The sequence below is a fragment of the Phaseolus vulgaris genome, chromosome 7 (assembly GCF_000499845.2).
Source record: "Phaseolus vulgaris cultivar G19833 chromosome 7, P. vulgaris v2.0, whole genome shotgun sequence".
NCBI classification, from domain to species: domain Eukaryota; kingdom Viridiplantae; phylum Streptophyta; class Magnoliopsida; order Fabales; family Fabaceae; genus Phaseolus; species Phaseolus vulgaris.
In genome coordinates, this window is record NC_023753.2 from 40,003,457 (window position 1) to 40,027,813 (window position 24,357).

Consider the following 24,357-nt stretch of genomic DNA (forward strand, 5'->3'; position numbering starts at 1 on the left):
CATTGAATCAATCAACAGATTCAACCAATGAAATTGAAATAATTAAATTCATTTAATATGTTAAAAAGTGAAGATAGAAAGAGAAATAATTACCTTAATTACAACATTGAGGATTGTTGTTAAAAGATAGAGTAATCATGCTCAAGTAACTACCATTATATCTCATTCCATATGTTGTCTTTATCTCATTTCATATCATGTCTATTTCCTTCAAAAAAAAATATGAGATAAGATAAAATTCAAATAAAATAAAATAAAAAATTAATTTATGAGAATGTGAGGGTCTCAACATATCATATATAGCTGAACTCCATAAAAGTGTTTTTCCACTTTATTATTTCGCTTTGTTTTTTCGATATTAATATGGGGTTAGTTTTAAAAATTACCATGCAAATAATCTGGTAGGGGTAATGTGAGAAAGAAGTGTGGATTGTGACTAAAGCAGTAAGTGGGGATGTGGGGCCTTCATTCCATTATATATAGAAGTGATGTGGGTTGTCTCTCCTCCACATTCTTCATTCTCTTTATCTTAATTACTCACAATGGACACATCTCTGGTGTTTACAGTGCAGAGGCGGGAGGCAGAGCTGGTAGCTCCGGCCAAGGCCACTCCTCGCGAAGTTAAGCTACTCTCAGACATAGATGACCAAGATGGGTTAAGGTTTCAGATTCCAGTGATACAGTTCTATCGCTATGATCCATCGCAGGCAGGGAGAGACCCTGTTGCTGTTATCAGAGAGGCTTTGGCCAAAACGCTTGTGTTTTACTATCCCTTTGCAGGTAGGCTCAGGGAAGGACCCGGTCGGAAACTCATGGTGGACTGCACAGGGGAAGGTGTTTTGTTCATAGAAGCTGATGCAGATGTCACTCTCGATCACTTTGGTCACTCTCTTCAACCTCCTTTCCCCTGCTGGGAGAATCTTCTTTACGATCTTCCTTCCTCCCAAGGAGTTCTTCACACTCCCCTCCTTCTCATTCAGGTATATTCATTATTTCACACTTCAACCACCATCTTCATCGCCATAAAGGAAAAACTTCCACAAACCTCACTTTAGAATACTTCACTGCTATCTATTATCAATCAAGAAAAAGACACAAGACAATATCAAAATAATGAATGATGATTAGTTTCACACCACTAAAAAGAAACAAATATTTACGTCAAAACTCAAAATAATAATATTTTAGTTATATTTATTTTATTTTTTATTTAACAATTTTAATGTATATTATTATATTATTAAAATTCGTTATTAAGTGAGTGTAATTCTTTGTAAGGATATACTTTCATCTAAAAAAAGTTATAAGTGAAAGTAAGGAAAAATACAAAAGTTAGTTATGAAAGAATTATTGTTTAAAAAAATTAAGCACCAAGTCAGAGATTCATCGAGAAGGTTAAAAAGAGATAAAAGGTTAAAATTTGAAAAATATGATGATAAGATTTTGCAAGGTGAAAACACGTGAATTGAGAAAGTGGAACGGGTGCGTGCAGGTAACGCGCCTGAAGTGCGGGGGTTTCATATTCGCACTCCGTCTGAACCACACCATGAGCGACGCAGCGGGTCTGGTCCAGTTCATGAAGGCGGTGGGAGAGATAGCGCGCGGGAGGCAGGAGCCCACGGTCCCACCGGTGTGGCGCAGAGAGCTTCTGAAAGCGCGGGACCCACCGCGAGTGACATGCAGCCACCGCGAGTACGACGTCGTTCCCGACACGAAAGGCACGATCATCCCCTTGGACGACATGGCCCACCGCTCCTTCTTCTTCGGCCGCAGCGAACTCTCGGCCATCCGGCGCCTCCTGGCCCCTCACCAGAACCAGTGCTCCAGCTTCGATGTCCTGACGGCGTGCCTCTGGCGGTGCCGCACCCTGGCCCTGCAACCCGACAGCGACGAGGAGGTCCGCATTATCTGCATCGTGAACGCGCGGTCCAAGTTCAACCCTCCTCTTCCAGAAGGTTACTACGGAAACGTTTTTGCGTTTTCCGTGGCGGTTACGACTGCGGGGAAGTTATGCGAGAATCCGTTGGGGTATGCTTTGGAATTGGTGAGGAAGGCGAAGGCGGAAGTGAGCGAGGAGTACATGCAGTCGTTGGCAGATCTGATGGTTACTCGAGGACGGCCTCACTTCACGGTGGTTCGGTCGTATTTGGTGTCTGATGTGAGACGTGCGGGGTTCGAAGAGGTTGATTTTGGGTGGGGTAAAGCTGTGTACGGAGGACCCGCGAAGGGAGGTGTTGGAGCCATACCTGGTGTGGCAAGCTTTTATATACCATTCAGAAATGATAAGGGAGATGAAGGGTTGGTTATGCCCGTTTGCTTACCCTCCGAGGCCATGCTTAGGTTTGAGAAGGAACTCCACTCTGTCCTCAACAACCACCTCCAACCAACTATTTCCTCTAACTCCAACCGCCTCCTTCTTTCTTTCTTGTAGTCTCATATCATCAATCAATAACTACTACTACTCTTTTCTTTTTTCATCTTTTGCACCCTTCTCTTCTATCTTCTGTATTCTATCTATACAAAGTGATGTAAGAGTTGAGAAGACGTCTACGTTAATCAAACTTCTTATCCTGCTAGGAAGTTATTTTATAAGAAGAAAAAAAAAATATGAAAGTGAGACATGAGTTCTTAGAAAGTGCACCCCAATCTACTATATTAAATCTACCATTGAAGTGCTTAAATAGATCCCTTGGAACTAAAACACAGATTGTAGATAAAATTATTGGAGCTAACTTTGTTCTATAGATATGGTAGCTAATTAATTGAAGAAGGTGGCATGATATATAAGAGGTAAGAGCAAATGAGGATAAGGGAAGACTGAAACCATATTCACGTCAGCTTTCTTCCTTCCACACTCAAACTTCCACTATTTTGGAATTTTGTTATGTAAATACAAAAATGTGCCCCATTGCTTATCTATTGGAATTTGATGTTGTTAATTTATAAATACTGTGTTCACTAATGCTACAAGATTATTCAATGACTCAGTCTTTAGCATACTATTTAAATAGCTATTTAAATCTTTTTCTCTTATATTTGATCGATGTAGTTTGTATAAGACATTATTGACTTCCTTTTAGATTTATAAAACAGACTGTTTCCTAAACTCATTTAACTTGTAATAATAAACTAAAGTTAATGAGAATTAGATTAGTACTATATAAGCAAAACGTAAAATTACACAAATAACACCCTACAAAACACAACCACTTACTACATTAGACCAACCCTCCATGCCTAATCAATAGGTCAATAACAGTACCTATCACACAATAAACAACACAAATAAAATCAAACTCAACATCCATGCTACAACCACAACATAGGTAATTATATATATTTTGAAATTAACTTTTTTTTTCTCTCTTAGCTTGGACATGTGATTGGTTGGACCCCATGTTTATTTGTACTTGTTTGTCATGATTTTAATGGTTAGATTTCCTGCAGATAGATCATTTTTGGAATTTAGGATGTGAATATAGTTCAGATTCTAGTGTTCCATAAGGATACCTCGTATGAAGGAATCTTGTGTTTTTCAAAACAAAAATTTTGGAATATATTTTAATCTGTTCTGAAAATTTTGTTTTACAATGATAAATATTTCAAAAACCATGAAGTTATAAAAATATTATTTTCTTAATTTGAGAGTAATAGGAGGTGCGAGGAAAGGAAATTTCTTATTGCACTTCCATACTTTACAAATTATCGAAATTATCCATTAGCGCATAAGGAAGAAGAATATTAAGTTTAGAAATAAAAAAATTTATACCTATATATTTAACTGCTTTAAATTTTTTTCTTATTTTATCTTTATTTAATATTTTATTTTATTAATTTATTTTAGTTATTTAGACATTTTATAATTTCAGAAATTAATAAAACCGTTTTTTAATTTTAAAATTTTATTTTATTTGTTATCATTTAACGGGCAAGAGTGGAGAGATTAGTTACATCTTTTTTGTTTTAAAGATATTCTTCTCTATTAAATAAAAAATTAAAGATATTTGTTAATGTTTGTTTTGTTGCTAGATGTGGATAGTAGGAGACTGAAGATATTTGTAAGTTACTTCTCTGTTTTAAACTTATTTTCTTCTTTATTAAATAAAAAAGATATTTGTTGTGTTCATTTGAAAAGAATGAGTAAAGTAAAACTTTGAATTGAAACATGGTTGATGGACATTTACTTTAACTGCCTCAGCCAAAAAATATATTTCATTATTGTTACCCTTACTCTTTTGTTTGAATTTTGAAATAATTATTTTTGTTATTTCCTAATTACTCTCCACTATTGTAGCAATTTAAAAAATTTAAGAAACAGATTTTATGATTCTCCAGTACACATAATATAACTCTACTTCCCACATCCTTTTTTTACCCTACTTCCCACATCCTTTTTCTACCTTATTTTCTTTTCTCTTTCCTTTCCTCTTTCATGTAAAATCGTACTTTCATTCTCACTTCTCTTTCTATGTTTTGATCAATCTTTGTGAAACCTTAATCTGATCTTTGTTTTATGTGATTGTAATTGAAGTTTGTGACTAGAGGGAGGGGAAAAACTCAATAAAAGGAGTTGCACGCATCATCACAACAATCGGTAATTCTCTTTATGTACATTTCAATTTGTAAAACACTAATTTGTCTTCTGAAATTGTAGTTGAAAAATATGATTAAAGGGATAAGAAGAACTTAACAAGGAGGCAAATGTACATGATGAATTCGATAACAATTTTATGAATTTAAATAAAATCATACAAAACATTAATTAAACAATATTATCATTTTCTCATATTTTAGAGAAAAGTTACTTTCATTTTTATTTTTTGGTTTTCTGTCATCACCATTTCTCTATTTTTGATCTTCCTCTATATTTTCTTCTTTTAAGTTTTGATTTTCGAAATCATTTTAACTTTTCATAAATTTATGATTTTAGGGAAAATATGTCATGCTGTTGTTAAATTATAGTTCTAGTATCATAATGTTTTATTTATGTACAAATCACATCAATTACTATTTGTACTTTGTGTTGTAAATAGACATGAACCTTTTTTTTTTTATTTGACCAAAAGACAAGGCTTCTGTATAGAGGTTCTTCTGTATAGAGGTTCTTCTGTATAGAGGTTCTTCTGTATAGAGGTTCTTCTGTATAGAGGTTCTTCTGTATAGAGGTTCTTCTGTATAGAGGTTCTTCTGTATAGAGGTTCTTCTGTATAGAGGTTCTTCTGTATAGAGGTTCTTCTGTATAGAGGTTCTTCTTCTGTATAGAGGTTCTTCTTCTGTATAGAGGTTCTTCTTCTGTATAGAGGTTCTTCTTCTGTATAGAGGTTCTTCTTCTGTATAGAGGTTCTTCTTCTGTATAGAGGTTCTTCTTCTGTATAGAGGTTCTTCTTCTGTATAGAGGTTCTTCTTCTGTATAGAGGTTCTTCTTCTGTATAGAGGTTCTTCTTCTGTATAGAGGTTCTTCTTCTGTATAGAGGTTCTTCTTCTGTATAGAGGTTCTTCTTCTGTATAGAGGTTCTTCTTCTGTATAGAGGTTCTTCTTCTGTATAGAGGTTCTTCTTCTTCTGTATAGAGGTTCTTCTTCTGTATAGAGGTTCTTCTTCTGTATAGAGGTTCTTCTTCTGTATAGAGGTTCTTCTTCTGTATAGAGGTTCTTCTTCTGTATAGAGGTTCTTCTTCTGTATAGAGGTTCTTCTTCTGTATAGAGGTTCTTCTTCTGTATAGAGGTATACAGGTTCTTCTTCTGTATACAGGTTCTTCTTCTGTATACAGGTTCTTCTTCTGTATACAGGTTCTTCTTTATCATAAGAGTCTATTTTTACAAATCAATTGAATATTTTATTGAATTGATTGTTCTTAAATAAACAAAACTTTTGAAAAAAATGTATTTATGGTTATTATATGATTTTACAGTGGGATTTAAAGAGGAAAGAATTTTTTTAAATAAGATAGTGTACATTTATTGCTATAATAAACATAATATTTTTATTTTTATTTTAGTCTTAATATAATTTAAAAGTAAAAAATAAACTATAAACACTAAAATTAACTTTTGAATACATCTTAAAAATATAATAAATTGTAATTAATATATATATATATATATAAATATATAGTTATAAGATGTAAAAAATTAAATTAAATACTTATTTTCACAATCGTATAATCAAAATAATTTAATAAAGATATATTTTGGAATAAAAAACTGTTGTAAAGATAAATAAAGATTGTAAGAAAATTGATAAGATTGGTGGTGTGTTATTTTGATGATAATTAATTAATGTAAAATTTTGTAACAACATATTCATTTTGTGAAAAATTGATATATTAAAAAAAATATATAATAAAAATAATAAGAAAAAAAGAGAAAACAATTGGAAAGAAAAATAATGATTATGAATAAATTGATAGTATAGTTTTCATCTTTTATTAATAGTTATAAATTTTCAATTTTTTTATTGTGTTGTAATATGTGAGTTTTTTTTTATTCCTAATCGTATAATAAATTACTTTACAGATAAAATCAATATATCAATATCCTTCTATGTTATCTTATTATTTACTAATTTAGTTTTGTAATTTTATCAAAAATAGTATTAAAATATTATATAATCTTATTTAAAAAAATTATTTAGAATTTTAAAATTGTCTAATTAAAAGTAAATATAAATATAAATATTTAATTTTTATATTTTTTAAAATATTTTGTTAATGTTTATTATTTTTTCACTTTTTAATAGATTAAATAATAAAATAAAAAATATTTTAATTTGATTAAAATTTATATTTAATTAAAATAAAACTAAATTGAATAATCAATAAATTTACTATATATTATGTTAGTTATGTTTGATAAAATTTATGCGTTTTTTTATTAAAATGAATTGTAAATTCATAATGATAGTATAAATGTGTGTGAATAATGATATTGTTTATTTAATTTTAATATTAAATATAATTATATATATATGATAAAAATAAAAAATACGAATTATATAAAAAAATGTTTGAAATAATGTCCTTTACGAATATTAAATAGAGATGAATAATTTATTATTATGAAAATAAAAAGAAGAAGAAGGGTTAAAGGGTGCCACGTGAGGCATAAAATCGTAGGAGCCAATGAGAGGAGAAGGTGGGATGTTGAAGAGAAAAAAAGAGAAAAAGAAATAAAACGAAGCCACTTTCCTTCCACGCCTCAAATGCAGTTCGCGGTTCAAATTCTCCGCCATGGCATCTTCTTATTCTTGGCGCTTCTCCAACAAAAATCATTGTTTAGTAATACCATGCTTCTGTGAATTGCAGTAATGGAAACAGCCCTCACTTGCTTCTTCTATGCCAGAGTCCCACCCACACCCAAATTGGGGCATGCTGCAACTGCAACTCCAACTTCAACTCACCTCTTCCCTTTTTTCAATGCCTCCACCCACCTCCGTTCTTCCTTTCGACACTATTGCCTTATTCCAAACGCTACTAACACCACCCAACCCAATGTTTCCACCAACTCCAAAACCCGAAGAAGGAGAAGAAGAAGTTCCCATACTCAGTTGGTGGTGGAGGAGGCTGCTTCTGTCCATCACAACGGAGACCCAATTGGTAAGAAGGATCTCGGGAAGTGTGTCATGAGATGGATTCGCGACAGCATGAGGGCCATGGCGTCTGATTTAGCTGCGGCGGAGATTCTGGGAGAGATGGAGTTGTGGGAGCTCATGGGACCGGGTCTCACTTTTATTATGCAGGCACAGCCTTATCTCAATGCTGTTCCTATGCCCATTGGCCTTGAAGGTGTTTGCTTGAAGGCCTGCACGCACTACCCCACTCTGTTCGACCATTTTCAGAGGGAGCTTCGTGCTGTTCTCCAAGACCTGCAGAACGACAACCCCATTCAGGACTGGCGGGACACCAAGTCCTGGAAACTTCTTAAGCAGCTCGCCAATTCAGGTTTCTCTTCATTTCTCTCCACCCATACACTTTGTAATCAAAATTAATTTACTATATTATGTATTCGGTGCTCCCACTGCCTCACCCAATTGTGTTGAGAAAATCAATTCAAATTTCTAATGTGAATTCGAGATGTAATATGTTGACAAGTGAAAGGTTGCAACCGTTGCTACTATTTACGAAGGGGCTGGCTTCTGGATTTTGAGAAACAATTACTTGTTGTTTGGTCTCCCGAAGTCATTCACTACACTGTAAACAGAGTTTCTTGGGATGAGAAAAACCTTCAACCTGAAGAGTGCGTTACTCTATGAGTGAGAGGGGCTCGTGTAACGGAGATGATTTTTTTGTCGAGAAAACTTGTAATCTTACATGAGATAACAAATATAAGTACAGTCCCCATATAGACAAAGTTTAGGTTCGAGTCTTTTTGACAGAAAAAACGTGATTAGGAGGGAAATCCTACTAAAGATGGCCAGTCAAGTTTCCCAACAGAGATGAGTCATCGGTAAAGTTTGTGAATATTCTATACCAATAACATGATTACAAAACAAATGTGTTAAGATGAATCTGTGTTGTTTCTATTTGTGATTGTGGTGTCTTTGTGTGTATCTCATATCTTTGATCCGTGTTCAATGAGATGGGGTTTTCTATCAGTTTCTTTTAACTCAAAAGATAGGGTCTTACTGTTTAATGGTTCATTTACAGCTCAGCATAGGGCAGTTGTGAGAAAGATAGCACAACCCAAGAGTGTCCAAGGCGTTTTAGGAATGGACTTGGAAAAGGTCAAAGCAATACAGCACAGGATTGATGAATTCACCAATCACATGTCAGAACTACTCCGTGTGGAAAGGGATGCTGAATTGGAGTTTACTCAGGAGGAATTAGATGCCGTTCCTAAACCAGATGATGCTTCTGATTCTTCAAAACCTATTGATTTCTTGGTTAGTCATAGCCAGCCTGAACAAGAACTCTGCGATACCATTTGTAATTTAAATGCCATCAGTACCTCTACAGGTCTTCTCCTTTTTCTCTTTTCTTTTCACTTATTCGGACAAATTATGATCTTGTATTGACCTTCCTTCTAAAATTTAGTCTTTCCTTTATGTGTTGGTGTGCTATATAAGAAGTTGAATTGTTCACATGCTAATGAGTTCTATGATATGATATAGTAAATTACAGGAAATTTATTAATATTTTAGACCTGGACTATCTAAAACATCTGGTGAAACATACTTGCAGTCTGTTTTCCAATCAATCCAGTTATTGAGATATACCTCCATTTTCATTTGTTCATTTGAGGATAGGGGTCCTAGCTGTACTGCATCTACTCTGGAGTCAGATATGTGTCAATTTTATTGATGTTTATGCTTACTGTACTCAGTTGTTTTTAATGGAAAATCAGTCTAAGTTGTTTCTCTCTTTCAAATGTTTTTATCATGAAATCAAGACTCAATTCGGTTTTCCAATTGTTCTTTGCAAAGTGATCATGCTTGTCAGTATTTGTCTTAGTTCTTTAAAACATTTATAGATTATATTGACATTCTTCACCAATCATTATGTGATCATGACCGTCAGCAAACCAGGTTGCCCAATGCAAAATGTTGAGATCTTTACTATAACCGCTTGAACACGCTTGATTTACTGTATCTAATATTGGGTGAAAGTATATAAATTACTGAGCTTAGGTTAGAAAGTGTATATACATGGAAGGTAGAATGATAAACACCCATACTTTTGGGAACCTCAACCTCAAAAGCTATCTATTAAGGAGATAGAACCAAACACTTAAATACTTTATCTCATTCTCGATTTGGGACCTAGGTACCCCATATTTCTCAAGTCCCAATCATAGATTCAGACCTAGATGAACCTTGACTCGTCTAGGTTTAGAATGTAAATCATAATTACATGTGGTCTTTTGGATCACTTGGATGTCTATACTCTCTAAGTAAAAAATCCTAAGCAAATCAATAAGCTATATTTAAACACCTATATGATGCATAAGCATTTTGTCTTAACTGATGGAATGCATGCATTGGTGCTACTTATATCAATGCAGTCTTGTAACTTGTACCTAAATCCAGTCTGCCTGTTATGGTTATAATTTCATTTTGCAAACAGGACTGGGGGGAATGCATTTGGTATTATTCAAGGTTGAAGGGAACCACCGGTTACCACCTACTGCTCTTTCACCTGGAGACATGGTTTGTGTAAGAACGTATGACAGCAGGGGTGCAATTACAACTTCTTGCATACAAGGATTTGTAAACAGTTTTGGAGATGATGGCTATAGTATTACAATTGCTTTAGAGTCACGCCATGGTGATCCTACATTCTCTAAACTATTTGGGAAGAATGTGCGCATTGACCGTATTCAAGGACTGGCTGATACACTGACCTATGAGGTATTGGAATCTATTTTGTGATTTCTTGGATGAGTTTTAACAACATCATCTTTCTGACACATTTTCTATTGTTAGTTAAAATTTATTGAAAATGACAAAATCATGAGATGAGACGGACTCATTAAATAGGAAGTGGAACCCAGAAATATTTGTTTTCCAATCAATTTTATCCAATATTAGTTTGTTTTTAAAAGAGCATGTTGCTAGCATTTTTTATCATGCATTAGCCAAAAATTTTGTGGCTCTAAGAAACATTTGTGAAAAGAATTGCAAAAGGGTGCCATGAATTTTGTGAAAGTTGAAATGAAGAAGTTTTGAGTAGTGATCCAAATCAGGGTGTAATGAGTGTCTACTGTTTGTGTTTAGTCAAGCACAGTAAAATAAAATCAATGGTATCTAAAGAGAAGAAGAAAAAAAATGGTCACCTATTAATTAGTTAATTCAACTATTTTGATTAGGAAGGTGAACACTTCCAATAATTATGAACATATTTACTATATAAACTGTCAATATGCATCTTCCTTTTCATAATCCTCTTCTAAATTTTATTAAACACAAATTCTTTACTGCTAGAAAGTTGTTGTTACATGTTGACAGTTGACAATATAGAAAGACTATATCACCTCTGAGCACTTTTATCATAATGACTTTGCTCTCTTGTCTGCTTGGCTGGCTGTGGACATTAGTTGATTCTAATTTTCCTATTTATACTATGTAGGTCTTCCCCAGGGTTATGAAAAAAACACATACGTCTTCTTGTATTTAAGAAATCCTATGATCTACTTAAGTTAAATCTTAGATTTATTATAGCTGTCATCTCTACCTTGCCAAGGTGCTCTAGGGATTAAGGAATTGCTGATGTTATGTACGAACAATATTTATATATATCATGTACCAATGATCATATGTTGATCGCTCATCATACACGAGCATCTATTGAACTCTGATAAAAACAATAAGGATTGAACTGAAAAACTCTAGCGAACTTAGTGTTATCAATATTTCTGTTAATAATTGGGAAGAATGTATTGGTGAGAAGATACAAAAAGACGGTGTATGTAGTTTTAAGTCATGATTAAAAAATGTATGTTTCTTTTCCTGAAGAAATTGTCATTGGTTACTTCAAAGTTTTAAGTTACACATTAACTGCATTTGATCTGGAAACATATGTACTTGTTGCTCTTTGTTAGTTACTGTCCTTCAGTTACTTTTGTTAGAAAGAGTGCATGCAAAATATCTTTTTGATGTCTTGGAGTAATTTGAAATATCTTAGATTATCTCGAGATTGGTTTTCATATTTGCTTATATTTTCATCATTTATTCCCTCATTTAATCCAGATTATGAGTCTAGTATTAATTGAGATAAGGGTCAGTGTTAAATGTTGTGTGACATCATGCCATATAAAATCAATATCGATTTCAGAATATTCTATTTCTTTTCTCTCCTTGTCTTCCCTCAACACCTAAAGTCCTATAATTTGATCAACTTTATTTTATAGTGGATAGTTTGTTGCCTGCAGTTGCTGTCTTATTTCTTTTTATTTGTTTCGCTCTCGCATTACCCTAGTCTTTTAATAAAGCATAGATCAGCACCTTATTTTTTACTTTTGCTTTATATCCTTTGTCTTCCAGGTTGAAAAGTAGTACTTGTTGTCCTTCATGAACTTATCTCTTCAGATCTCTTGTGGTCTATGAAAGTGAATAACTTAACTATTATATGTTGATAAAGTGAATATGTAGTAATCAATTTAATTTCCATTTTGAGTCGTGGGGTAAAACATGTATTGTGGTTTTACAACACTCTGACACTTGCTATGGAAAGGTCAGGCATTGTGGTATTTTAAAAAGTGTTAACTACCCAGCACCTACTTTTTCTGCCAAAAAGAAATTTGCATTCTGGTGATCTCAACTTTGTACAGATTAATATAATTTAACTTTTATGTTTTTTTTTTAATTTCATTAAAATTTTACTGCTTAGTTCACTTAATTTATATGTAAATACACATAATTTACAAGCTTACGACTTTGCCAGCGCAACTGTGAAGCTCTAATGCTGCTTCAGAAGAATGGTTTGCGTAAGAAGAATCCTTCAATTTCTGTTGTTGCTACTCTGTTTGGAGACGGAGAAGATGTTGCATGGCTAGAGAAGAATCATTTCGCTGACTGGGCAGAAGAAAAATCTGATGCAATTTTAGGAAGTGAAAGTTTTGACGATACTCAACGGAGAGCAATTGCACTGGGTTTGAATAAAAAAAGGCCTGTATTGGTTGTCCAAGGCCCTCCTGGTACAGGCAAGACTGGTTTGCTCAAGCATCTTATAGCATGTGCTGTTCAGCAAGGTGAACGGGTTCTTGTTACAGCACCTACTAATGCAGCTGTAGATAACATGGTTGAAAAGCTATCAAATGTCAGATTAAATGTTGTGCGGGTTGGAAATCCAGCTCGCATATCAAAAACAGTGGGATCAAAGTCTTTAGAAGAAATTGTAAATGGTAAGCTTGCAAGTTTTCGAGAAGAGTATGAGAGGAAGAAGTCAGATCTAAGAAAAGATCTAAGACATTGTTTAAGGGATGATTCACTAGCTGCGGGCATACGCCAACTTCTTAAGCAGCTGGGAAGGTCACTGAAGAAAAAGGAAAAGCAAACAGTAAATGAAGTTCTATCTAGTGCTCAGGTTGTGCTTGCCACTAATACTGGAGCAGCTGACCCTTTAATTCGAAGGCTAGATACTTTTGACCTGGTAGTCATAGATGAAGCTGGGCAGGCAATTGAACCCTCTTGCTGGATTCCTATATTGCAAGGAAAGCGGTGTATTCTTGCTGGTGATCAATGCCAACTTGCTCCTGTCATATTATCTAGAAAGGCCTTGGAAGGTGGTCTAAGAATATCTCTATTGGAAAGAGCTGCAACTTTGCATGAAGGGATTCTCACCACTAGGTTAACTACACAATACCGTATGAATGATGCTATTTCTAGTTGGGCTTCAAAGGAGATGTACGGAGGATTGTTGAAGTCCTCTGAGACTGTATTTTCTCATCTTCTTGTAGACTCTCCTTTTGTTAAGGTATTATGCCCATCAATGATAGTCTCTCAAACCGTTTTCTTGTTGCTATTTTATTTTGCTGGTCTTTAATTTCTACAGGTGCTACTTAAAATCTTTCAAGTGGTTTGAACATTCTACAAAAACAATATCTCTTGACGGTGTTTGGTTTTTCTTTGATATTGTTACCCTGGCACTGTAGAAAAAGGAACCAAAGAATCTCTGTTGAATAGCAAGCTCCAAGTTTGGTTCAGTGTAGTATAGCCTAATAAAGGAAAATACAGGATGACAAAGCTCCAGAGAAATTAGAGACCGTGGACTCTCCTAAATGCCTTACATTACACTGTTTAACTACCAGATACCTAGGTCCAATGCAAGGGTCATAGTCAAGGTCTTGAATTTAAAACCTAGGTCTTATAGAAACTCTCATTGGAGCATGCTAAGGTGGCATAAAAGGGTCTTAAAGAAAACATTGTTTTTCTCTTTGAAAAGGTTGTACTTGTATTAAAGTGTAAATAAAAAATTATAAAAGTGTACCATACCCTTGCATTGGAGCAAAACTTGTAAGGTCTTAAATATGATGTGACGTTGTGGAACCCACATAAGTTAAAATAAGACCTTGTGATGTGACCCTTGTATTGAAGATGACCTCGATAGACAAAATATAATGCTACAAATGTAAAAAAAAAAAGACAACTTTTCATGATAGAGATTCATCAAGAATTACTGTATGAATGTAGCATATGAAAGATTAGCTGCTTATTTGTTGCAATTTTATGGACTGTTTTACTTTTTCGATATTTTGCTTATTACATGAATGGAAAGTTTGACTTTACTGTTGTTGCAGCCTTCCTGGATAACACAATGCCCACTACTATTGTTAGATACTAGAATGCCATATGGAAGTCTGTCAGTTGGTTGCGAAGAGCATCTAGACCCAGCTGGAACAGGCTCACTTTATAATGAAGGAGAAGCTGAGATAGTTTTGCAGCATGTCTTTTCCTTAATTTACGCTGGTAATGACATTTGACTCTTAAAAGCTTTCAATTTTGCAATAGCTTATAACAAAACATTTTCGCTTGTGAATGTTTTACGATTAACAAGAAATTGCAAGAACAAAACAAAATGTCTATGTTATATTCTAAAGTTTTAGGATTTAATTAGTTAGGATTTTATTAGGATTTAATCATTTATTTAATTAGTTAAGATTTTATTAGGATTTTATCAGGATTTTATTAGGATTTTATCAGGATTTTATTACATATTTAATTAGTTAAGATTTTATTAGGATTTTATCATTTATTTAATTAGTTAGGATTTTATTAAGATTTTATTAAGATTTTATTAGGATTTTATTAAGATTTTATTAGGATTTTATAATCTTTAGTACTCTATAAATAGAGTATTGAACTATTATTTGATACATGAATAATATATGCAGTTTGTTTCCTTTTCTCAATTCTCTATCATTGTTCTTGTTCTTGGTTTAATCGGAAGCCACCTAAAGGTTCCCTTTGTCCAAAGCCTAATCGTTCTTCGAAATCTCTTACGAGAGGACCTAGACGCTTCTACACACGATCGTTCATATCAATTGGTATCAGCTAGGACCTTCCAATACTTCAATGGCAGATTCAACACGCTCCGCTCAAGCTACTAAGGAGATGGAAGATCGAATCTCCCAGAAGATGGATAATCGGTTGATGGAACTCGCGATTACGTTGAAGGAATCCTTGAATCTTTCTATGAAAGACACCATCCAGGATTTACTTACTCAATCTCGAGGTGAACGTTCCCCTAGACCCTCACATGACACAATGTCGCGCGGACCTCGAACGGGGTCTTCTTATGTTTGTGGCACGCGGTTGGCACGCATCGACTTTCCCCGATTCAATGGCGAAAATGTTAACCAGTGGATTTATCAATGCGAAAATTATTTTCTCATTGACAAGACTCTAGAGGAATTCAAGGTACAGTTGGCACTTGTGCATCTAGAAGGCAAGGCCTTGCAATGGCATACTGCACTTATGAACTCCGATTTAGATATGGATGCACCTTCATGGTCAGGATTCACCAAAAGTCTGAAGGATCGGTTTGGTGCAATTGGCGATGATCCCATGGTTGCGTTGATGCGTCTGCGACAAAAGACTTCAGTTGATGCCTATCATGAAGAGTTCGACTCAATCATTACAAGATTGAAGTTAGCTAATGATCATATTCTCAGTTGCTTCCTGGGTGGCTTAAAGCAAGACATCCAAATGATGGTACGCATGTTCCAACCTACATCTCTACAACATGCATTTACTTTGGCCAGGACGTATGAAGCAGTCAATTCCAGTAAGTCGACGACCAAATTCCACAGGGGAGTCTTAAATCCAATTCCAGTGCCTCTATCATCATCAGCTCCAATCAATGCGGTCCCCAAACCTAAACCCACACGCCACTTAACGCCAGAGTTCATAGCAGAACGCAGAGCCCAAGGCCTTTGTTATTTTTGTGATGAACCCTACTCAATGGAGCACAGTAGGGTACACAAAAAATTACAGCTTCACGTCATGGAGATGGAGGAGGAAGATGACGCACAGGATAGTCCTCCCAGTGACGCGACTGATTTATTACAATGGAAGGAACCACAAATCTCAGTCAACGCATTAACAGAAGTGGTTGGGTTCAAAACTATGAGAATAACTGGATATCATCAAAAACGACCTTTACATATTCTCATTGATAGTGGCAGCACTCATAATTTCTTAGATACCCAAATGACTCAAAAATATGGGTGCATAATTGAGACGATTGCCCCTTTGAATGTCGTGGTAGCTGATGGGTCAAAGATCAAGATATCTTCCATGGTAAAAAATTTTAGTTGGACAATTCAGCACACAACTTTTACTGCTGATATGCTACTCCTTCCTTTGGGGTGTTGCGATTTAGTGCTGGGAATTGAGTGGCTCATAACATTGGGCGATATTTTATGGAATTTCGACAAACTCACTATGGAATTCAATGTACAAGGAAGGCGACATGTTCTACGTGGCTCTATGGCCCCCAAGCTTAAATCTGCACACAAGCAACAGTTGAGTAAAGCTTTTATTGACGGTGTGCATTTGTCTATGATGCACGTGGGTGCAGAGGAGGACATGTTGTTGCAGTACTTGACTACACATGCTGCAGCACATGAGATTCCAACTGAGATCGCAAATCTCTTACAAGAATTTGCAGATGTCTTTCAGGAACCACAACAATTACCACCCTTTCGACCAGGCCATGATCATCATATTCCATTGATTCAGGGAGTTAATCCTGTCAACAAACGGCCTTACAGGTATGCCACAACCCAAAAAGATATTATTGATCGACTTATACATGAATATTTGCAATCCGGAATTATACAGGAAAGTTGTAGCCCTTACGCCAGCCCCGTGGTTCTGGTGAGCAAAAAAGATGGCTCATGGAGACTTTGTGTTGATTATAGAGATTTGAATAAGGGCACAGTCAAGAACAAATTTCCCATTCCTTTAGTTGATGATTTACTGGATGAATTAGCAGGATCTACTGTTTTCTCGAAAATTGATTTACGTGCAGGCTATAATCAAGTTCGGATGAATCCCGACGATGTGTGGAAAACAGCTTTTCGAACACACTCGGGACATTATGAGTACCTGGTGATGCCATTTGGACTCACCAACGCCCCAGCTACATTCCAAGGATTAATGAACTCCATTTTTCAGAGGTTTTTAAGGAAAGTTTTGTTGGTGTTTTTTGATGATATTCTAGTCTACAGCAAAAACATAACAGAGCACATACAACATCTAACAGAAGTGCTGCAGATTCTCCGTATCCATTCTCTTTTTGCCAAGAGATCTAAATGCTATTTTGCTGTTTCCGAAGTGGAGTACTTAGGCCATATTATTAATGCACAGGGCGTTTCCACGGACTCCAACAAAGTTGCTGCTATGGTAAGCTGGCCTTTACCACAAACCCTAAAACAATTATGAGGGTTTTTGGGCTTAGCTGGGTATTATCGAAGATTTGTCCGCGGATATGGCATCATTGCTAAACCCTTAACGGATATGCTGAAGAAGGACAATTTCATTTGGTGTGAGAGGGCTGAACAAGCTTTTCACAGCCTTAAGAAGATGATGAGCAGTACTCCCGTTTTAGCACTACCTGATTTCTCAAAAGTATTTGTTGTGGAGGTAGATGCTTCTGGGCAAGGCGTGGGAGCAGTTTTGATGCAAGACCACCATCCCATAGCTTTTATTAGTAGAATTTTTAACCTTCAACAACAAGCTTATTCAACATACGAAAAGGAGTTGGTGGGAGTAGTCTTTGCTGTGCAAAAATGGCGACATTACCTATTGAATCGTCATTTTACTATCAAGACGGATCATTACAGCCTTAAATACATCTTAGATCAAAGATGGTCCACTGAGTTTCAACAAAAATGGCTAGTCAAGCTGATGGAATTTGATTTCACCATAGAATATCGCCAAAGAAAAGAAAATGTTGTCGCTGATGCATTATCTAGAAGGGACGTAGTGGAATGCAACGGTTTAATTACCTTACAACTACAGTCTGAGTTACTACATGATATACAACAATCATGGATTACAGATATTCACTTACAGAAACTCATAACAGAATTAAAGGCGAATACAAGTTCCCATAAACATTATACCTGGGAAAATAATGAACTTAGAAGAAAAAACAGGCTGGTTGTAGGGATAGATGGGATATTGAGAAAGAAGATTTTGCAGTGGCTACATGCCTCAGCAGAGGGCGGTCATTCGGGTATGAATGCAACAGTGAAAAGGGTCAAGGCAGTGGTTTATTGGAAAGGCCTAAATAAGATATCAAACATTTCATCCAACGATGTTCTGTGTGCCAGCAAAATAAATATGACACCGCTGCTACTCCAGGCCTTCTACAACCTCTACCCATTCCACAAACCATTTGGCAGCACATCACCATGGATTTCATCGAAGGGTTGCCACGTTCAGAAGGTAAACAAGTCATTTTTGTGGTAGTAGACAGGCTGAGCAAAGCTGCCCATTTTATGGCTTTAACTCACCCATATACGGCGAGAAGTGTTGCTCAAGCATTTTTGGACAACGTGTTCAAGTTACATGGATGTCCGGAAACCATTACCAGTGATAGAGATCCGATTTTTGTGAGCCAATTTTGGAAAGAGTTTATGGCAGTACAAGGAGTGCAAGTTCAACTGTCCACAAGTTATCATCCCCAAACAGATGGCCAGACAGAGGTGGTGAATAGATGCTTAGAAACTTATTTGAGATGTATGTGTGTTGACTCACCACACAAATGGGTGCAATGGCTCCCTCTTGGAGAATGGTGGTATAATACCACATTTCATACAGCCATAAAAGCCACCCCGTATGAAATTGTGTATGGTCAACCACCTCCTATCCATTTACCGTACTTATCGGGGGAATCCAGCATTGAATTGGTCAATAGAAGCCTTCTCAAGAGAGAACAAATGTTGAAAGTGATAAAATTTCATTTAAAACGAGCACAAGAGAGAATGAAACAACTAGCATATAGACAGATCCGAGAGAGGTTTTGAGATTGGTGACTTGGTTTACGTTAAGTTGCAAGCTTACAGGCAGGTATCCGTAAGCTTCAAACCAAATGCTAAGTTGAGCCCAAAGTATTTTGGGCCCTACAAGGTTTTGGATAAGGTGGGGGAGGTAGCTTATAAGCTAGAACTTCCAATACATTCTAAGATTCACAATGTCTTCCATGTATCACAACTAAAGAAACATGTGGGCGACATGGTGGTTTCCACTACGTTGCCGTATCAATCTGAAGACCCACTACAACTGAAAGAGCCTGAAGCTATCATTGACCGCATGACTGTTAAGAGAAGAGGAAGAGCAGTCACAAAAGTTTTAGTGAAGTGGAAGCACCAACTTCCTGAAGATGCAACTTGGGAGTTCTACTTTGATTTGAAGAAGAAGTACCCATTGTTCCATTCAAGAATGTTGTTATGGGGAGGGCATTGTTATATTCTAAAGTTTTAGGATTTAATTAGTTAGGATTTTATTAGGATTTAATCATTTATTTAATTAGTTAAGATTTTATTAGGATTTTATCAGGATTTTATTAGGATTTTATCAGGATTTTATCACATATTTAATTAGTTAAGATTTTATTAGGATTTTATCATTTATTTAATTAGTTAGGATTTTATTAGGATTTTATTAAGATTTTATTAGGATTTTATAAAGATTTTATTAGGATTTTATAATCTTTAGTACTCTATAAATAGAGTATTGAACTATTATTTGATACATGAATAATATATGCAGTTTGTTTCCTTTTCTCAATTCTCTATCATTGTTCTTGTTCTTGGTATAATCAGAAGCCACCTAAAGGTTCCCTTTGTCCAAAGCCTAATCGTTCTTCGAAATCTCTGAGAGGACCTAGACGCTTCTACACACGATCGTTCATATCAATCTAAGAATGAAAGATGACAGGCGGGCAATAAATGGTACTTTGGTCACTACCCCTAGCCCCAACTACTACCGTGAATGGACCCTTAACATTAAACCAATGTGGTCTGTCCCAAAGGGTGTTTTTGTCCATACCTTGGCGCATGAGTCTGTTCTCTTCATAGGCCAAAATCTACTCTTACAGATAGATAATTAACCGTCTTGACAAGTAGTGGAGGTCAAAATTTAGGTTTTCACACAATAATAAAGAATATATGGAAAGAGTAGAAAAAATAGTGTCAGCGTCTCTCTACTACTTCCAACCCTCATTAATATTTAAAGCATATTATATTTAATCCAAGAAAAAAAATGATATTACTGCATATTGATTTATGTCATCCTACTTCGCAATGCACTGTGGTGTAGTGGTAAGGCAATCCAATGAACCCTGTGAAGAAGATGCAGAGTTGTTCAAGTGACAAAAAGATGGCTGACAGTGGTCGGCGACGACTGATGGTGGCCGGCGTCGGCTGATGGCAGCAGCGGAGGATAGTGGTGGACAACCGTAAAACTAGCATAGTGTGATCGACCCACTATGATACCAACTTAAGATTGAAGATATGAAAAAAAGAACTTAAGAGATTGATTATCTACTGCTGATCTTTGTTATTTATAGAAGAAAATGACATTAGTAAAATCTAGGTAATTAATGCTAACAAGTAAACAGCTCATAGGTACAACATATATAGCAGTTTTTCAGTACAACTACTAACCACCCATTCTAACAATATTTTAGCAAAATAAGTTTTCTTTCACTTTTTCGAAATCTTTTCATTCAACTTATTTGTCATTTGTGTTTGCTGACGTAAGTTCCTTGTTAATTTGAACCGGAAATGCAGGTGTTAGCCCAGCTGCTATTGCAGTGCAATCCCCCTATGTTGCTCAAGTACAACTTCTGAGGGACAGGCTTGATGAATTTCCAGAAGCTGCAGGTACAGAGGTTGCAACCATTGACAGTTTTCAAGGTCGGGAAGCTGATGCAGTAATTTTATCGATGGTACGATCCAAATTCAAAATTTAGATCCATTATTTCAACAATTTTCTGGCTAACAAATAAAAAAAGTTATTACTTAATGAAAAAGTAAAAGTAAAATTGCACTTTAACGTCTTCTTAAATGACAATTATATCTTTCCTAATCATCTCTATAGTATAATACTCACAAACCTAATGCCTTCGAGGTAGGTTTTAGGTTGAAGGTAGTGTCAATGTATCTTATATATGGGTTGCTCAAGACTCATTGGTTCCATGTCTCCTAGGTTTGGTATTGACTCCTCTTGCTACATCCACTTGAGAACCTAACCTAACAAATACTACATTTGTTTTGTTTCGTTTTAAGTATCATTTAAGTTTTTTGAGCACATACAAAGAAGTACAAGAGATTTTTTTAATAAAATAGTTATAAAGTTCCTAATTTACCCTTTTCATTTATACTATACAATAATGCATTTTAGTTGTTTTTCATTTCTACTCTTATGATAAGTATGTAAATTAATTAAAAGTTAGATAGTAAGGATATAATTTAGAAAAATTAATTAATCTTGAACTCGAAAATACACACAATCCGACAGTTGGAAAAAAATGGAGTATTAAAGGAGTATTTGTGTCACTTTATTAAAAACACATTACAGAGTAAATGTCTATCTAAAGGAAAAAACTTACATACAGTACTGTAATAACTGTTGGTGCTATTCTTCAATCATATTCAGAGTTTTACTTTGGTAATATGTAATGTATTTGATAAAAAGCATATTATAAAGGTGAAACTTAATTGGAGAACACCTATAGTACCTATAGCAGTGGATATAAGTTTTGTCCTATATAAATTAGAGGGGTTGTGATTTAAGAAGACTTTAAGATGAGGTGAGCAGTCTCCCCAAAAATAAATGTGTGGAAAGTGTCAATAAACATGAGAAAAGTGAAAATATGATCACAATAAAACATTTAGAGTAAGAGGAAGCCAGTTAAATGAAGTCCCTTACATCCTATTCCAATTGAAGATGTCATCATATAACCTCTTTCCAATAACTGAAGTTTAGTCATCTTATTTTATTTTAGTCACCACATTAAAAGAATGGTTTTTATTTCTCACGTGCTTCCTTCCTTATGCAAGAGGTTGTTGGGTTTGAAACATGAACATAGACCCAGTAGAATTTTTTATTTTTATTTATACTCTTATCATAAAGAATAGTGATAACAAGGATTAAACATTTAATCACTTGGTCAATAGACACCTCTATTCTATGTCATTAACCACCATCTTCTGAAGACTTTATGTAAACTCATTCCTTAAACATGGATACTGTCTCTACTATCTCATTTTACTTGTTCATAATTAACTTCTGCATATGGGATGTTATGTAAAGTTAATGTTTGGTGAGATACACGATTAATTACTACTACCAATTTGATTATTGAACCTTCAAATCCTGAGATACGTGATCCATGTAAGAGATTCTGAATTCACATGAACTGACATAGTAGTACTTGTGTTCCCCCTTTAATAATAATAAAATAGGTTCGATCAAACACATTGGGAGCTGTTGGATTCCTCGGGGATAGCAGAAGAATCAATGTTGCCATCACAAGAGCACGCAAACATTTAGCTTTGGTCTGCGACAGCTCCACTATATGCCACAATACCTTCTTAGCAAGACTTCTTCGTCATATTAGACACTTTGGTAGGGTGAAGCATGCAGAGCCAGGTAGTTTTGGAGGATACGGACTTGGGATGAATCCAATATTACCTTCCATTAATTAGTGTGCAACAGTAGTATGAATAGTTTTTTTCTTTCTTTCTTTCATGTCTTCAAAACTTGTATAGTTGTATAGCAATTCATAAATTCAACATTGTGTAGCATTATACCGCACATGCATGAAAATTGGGAACAAAACCTCATTGAAATTGATTTCACATTACAGACAGACCTGGTTTTTCATATCAGGTGTAATTTAAGAAACTCATTTTTATATTGTGATTTTTTACTTCTCAACGTGTGTACAGGATTAGATCGACTCTAACGAACACAAATAAACATGCTTATGATGAAACCAATTATATAAAGTTACTAATTAAATTAATGTATATTACGATGGTTGTTTGGTTTAAACATACAATCTAGGATGATCTTCACTTTTTAAATTCTAAATTTAGCCATTATATATTAAAACTAACTAAATTAGTTCTATATAATAAATTGTTGTCGATCTGGTCTATCACCTTTAGTCTTTTTTAATACATTTTTAATTTGGTATCTATATATTTATGTAGTGCATTTTTTAATTTGATCCCTGTGACCAAATTAAAATAGGTTGCATTTATACGAATTGAATCAAGAGCGTAAACCTCATACGGAAAAAAAAAATTAAGGAGGTAATCAGAACTAAATCAAATATATTTTACATATAGAAATTGATTTAAAAAGTTTTTACGTATAGGAAAAAATTAAAAAAGTTGTTACACGTAAACTTAAATTACGTATGACGAAGTTTATTGTCTAACTTTATCATGTCTTTATCATATAGACATAGAAAAAAGACAAAGAAGTTAAGAGTAATGTTTTTTTAGAAAAATACAGACCAACCCCTTATGTCTTTTTTACTCTAACACTTTTTGAAATTTTCTTATTTTCTTTAATATTAGTTCTTAGAAACAAATAATAATTTGTATGAGTATGACGAATAAGACTCGTTAACCTTTTGGCATAGTTAAGCTTATTAACTTTTCTTTTAAGTCTTTCTATAGATTAGGACATGTAAATAAACTTTTAAATAAGATTAGACTTTTAAGCAATTCATAATTAGGCTTTAAAAGAGGTTTGCAATAATGATACCTTGGCTATATAAGATTGTGTCGAATATGTCCTAGTAAAAAACGAGTAATAAAGTCTAAGTTAAAGTCTATTTAACAACGTTTCAACTAAAATCAAGCTAATAATACTTTAGTAGAATGCAAGTTAAATGATTCACCCAAAAATGCTCAAACTACGTAAAATTGTCTTGGACCAATTGATTTCTTAAGAATCAACATTAATTTTAATTTTTTAATAAAAAAAGTATTCAATCCATATTCCGTCTAAATTCAATTAATTGAATTAAATTTAAATTTTAAAATAGAAAATTCAAATTAAAATGGACTTAAAAGTGAGTTGGACTAATCTGAATTTGAATATTTTTTCTGCATACCCATTTTTAGCATTGGACTGTAGTAAAAATACTAGACATGGACTATAAGTTTAGTGAAAGTGCAACGACCATAATATAAAATCAAAACTAGGATAATAAACTTTATCACAAGTTAGAAGATTTAGATATGTCTAGATCTGTTATTCAAATGAAGAAATAAAAGTAAATATAAATGAATGGTCCAAAAACTATTTTTACGCTATGGTTCAATTAAAATCATGTCATTAATTGACTTTTACGATACTTGTGATTCAATTAAAATTTTCATATATTGTAAGT

General features: G+C 34.5%; 2 protein-coding genes across 2 annotated transcripts; both read left to right on the top strand.

Moving 5' to 3' along the window:
* Positions 1–457: 457 nt before the first annotated feature.
* LOC137827607 (benzyl alcohol O-benzoyltransferase) lies at positions 458–2,475 on the top strand. The gene is made up of 2 exons (XM_068633813.1): positions 458–980; positions 1,493–2,475. The coding sequence occupies exons 1-2, from the start codon at positions 543–545 to the stop codon at positions 2,429–2,431; spliced, it is 1,377 nt and encodes a 458-aa protein (XP_068489914.1). The 5' UTR covers positions 458–542; the 3' UTR covers positions 2,432–2,475.
* A 4,621-nt stretch (positions 2,476–7,096) lies between these two features.
* On the top strand, positions 7,097–22,863 carry LOC137827608 (DNA polymerase alpha-associated DNA helicase A). Its single transcript, XM_068633814.1, has 7 exons — positions 7,097–7,938; positions 8,644–8,952; positions 10,060–10,343; positions 12,376–13,407; positions 14,231–14,399; positions 20,735–20,892; positions 22,412–22,863. Exons 1-7 carry the CDS (start codon positions 7,305–7,307, stop codon positions 22,652–22,654), a joined length of 2,829 nt encoding a protein of 942 aa, XP_068489915.1. The 5' UTR covers positions 7,097–7,304; the 3' UTR covers positions 22,655–22,863.
* The last annotated feature ends 1,494 nt before the right edge of the window (positions 22,864–24,357 follow it).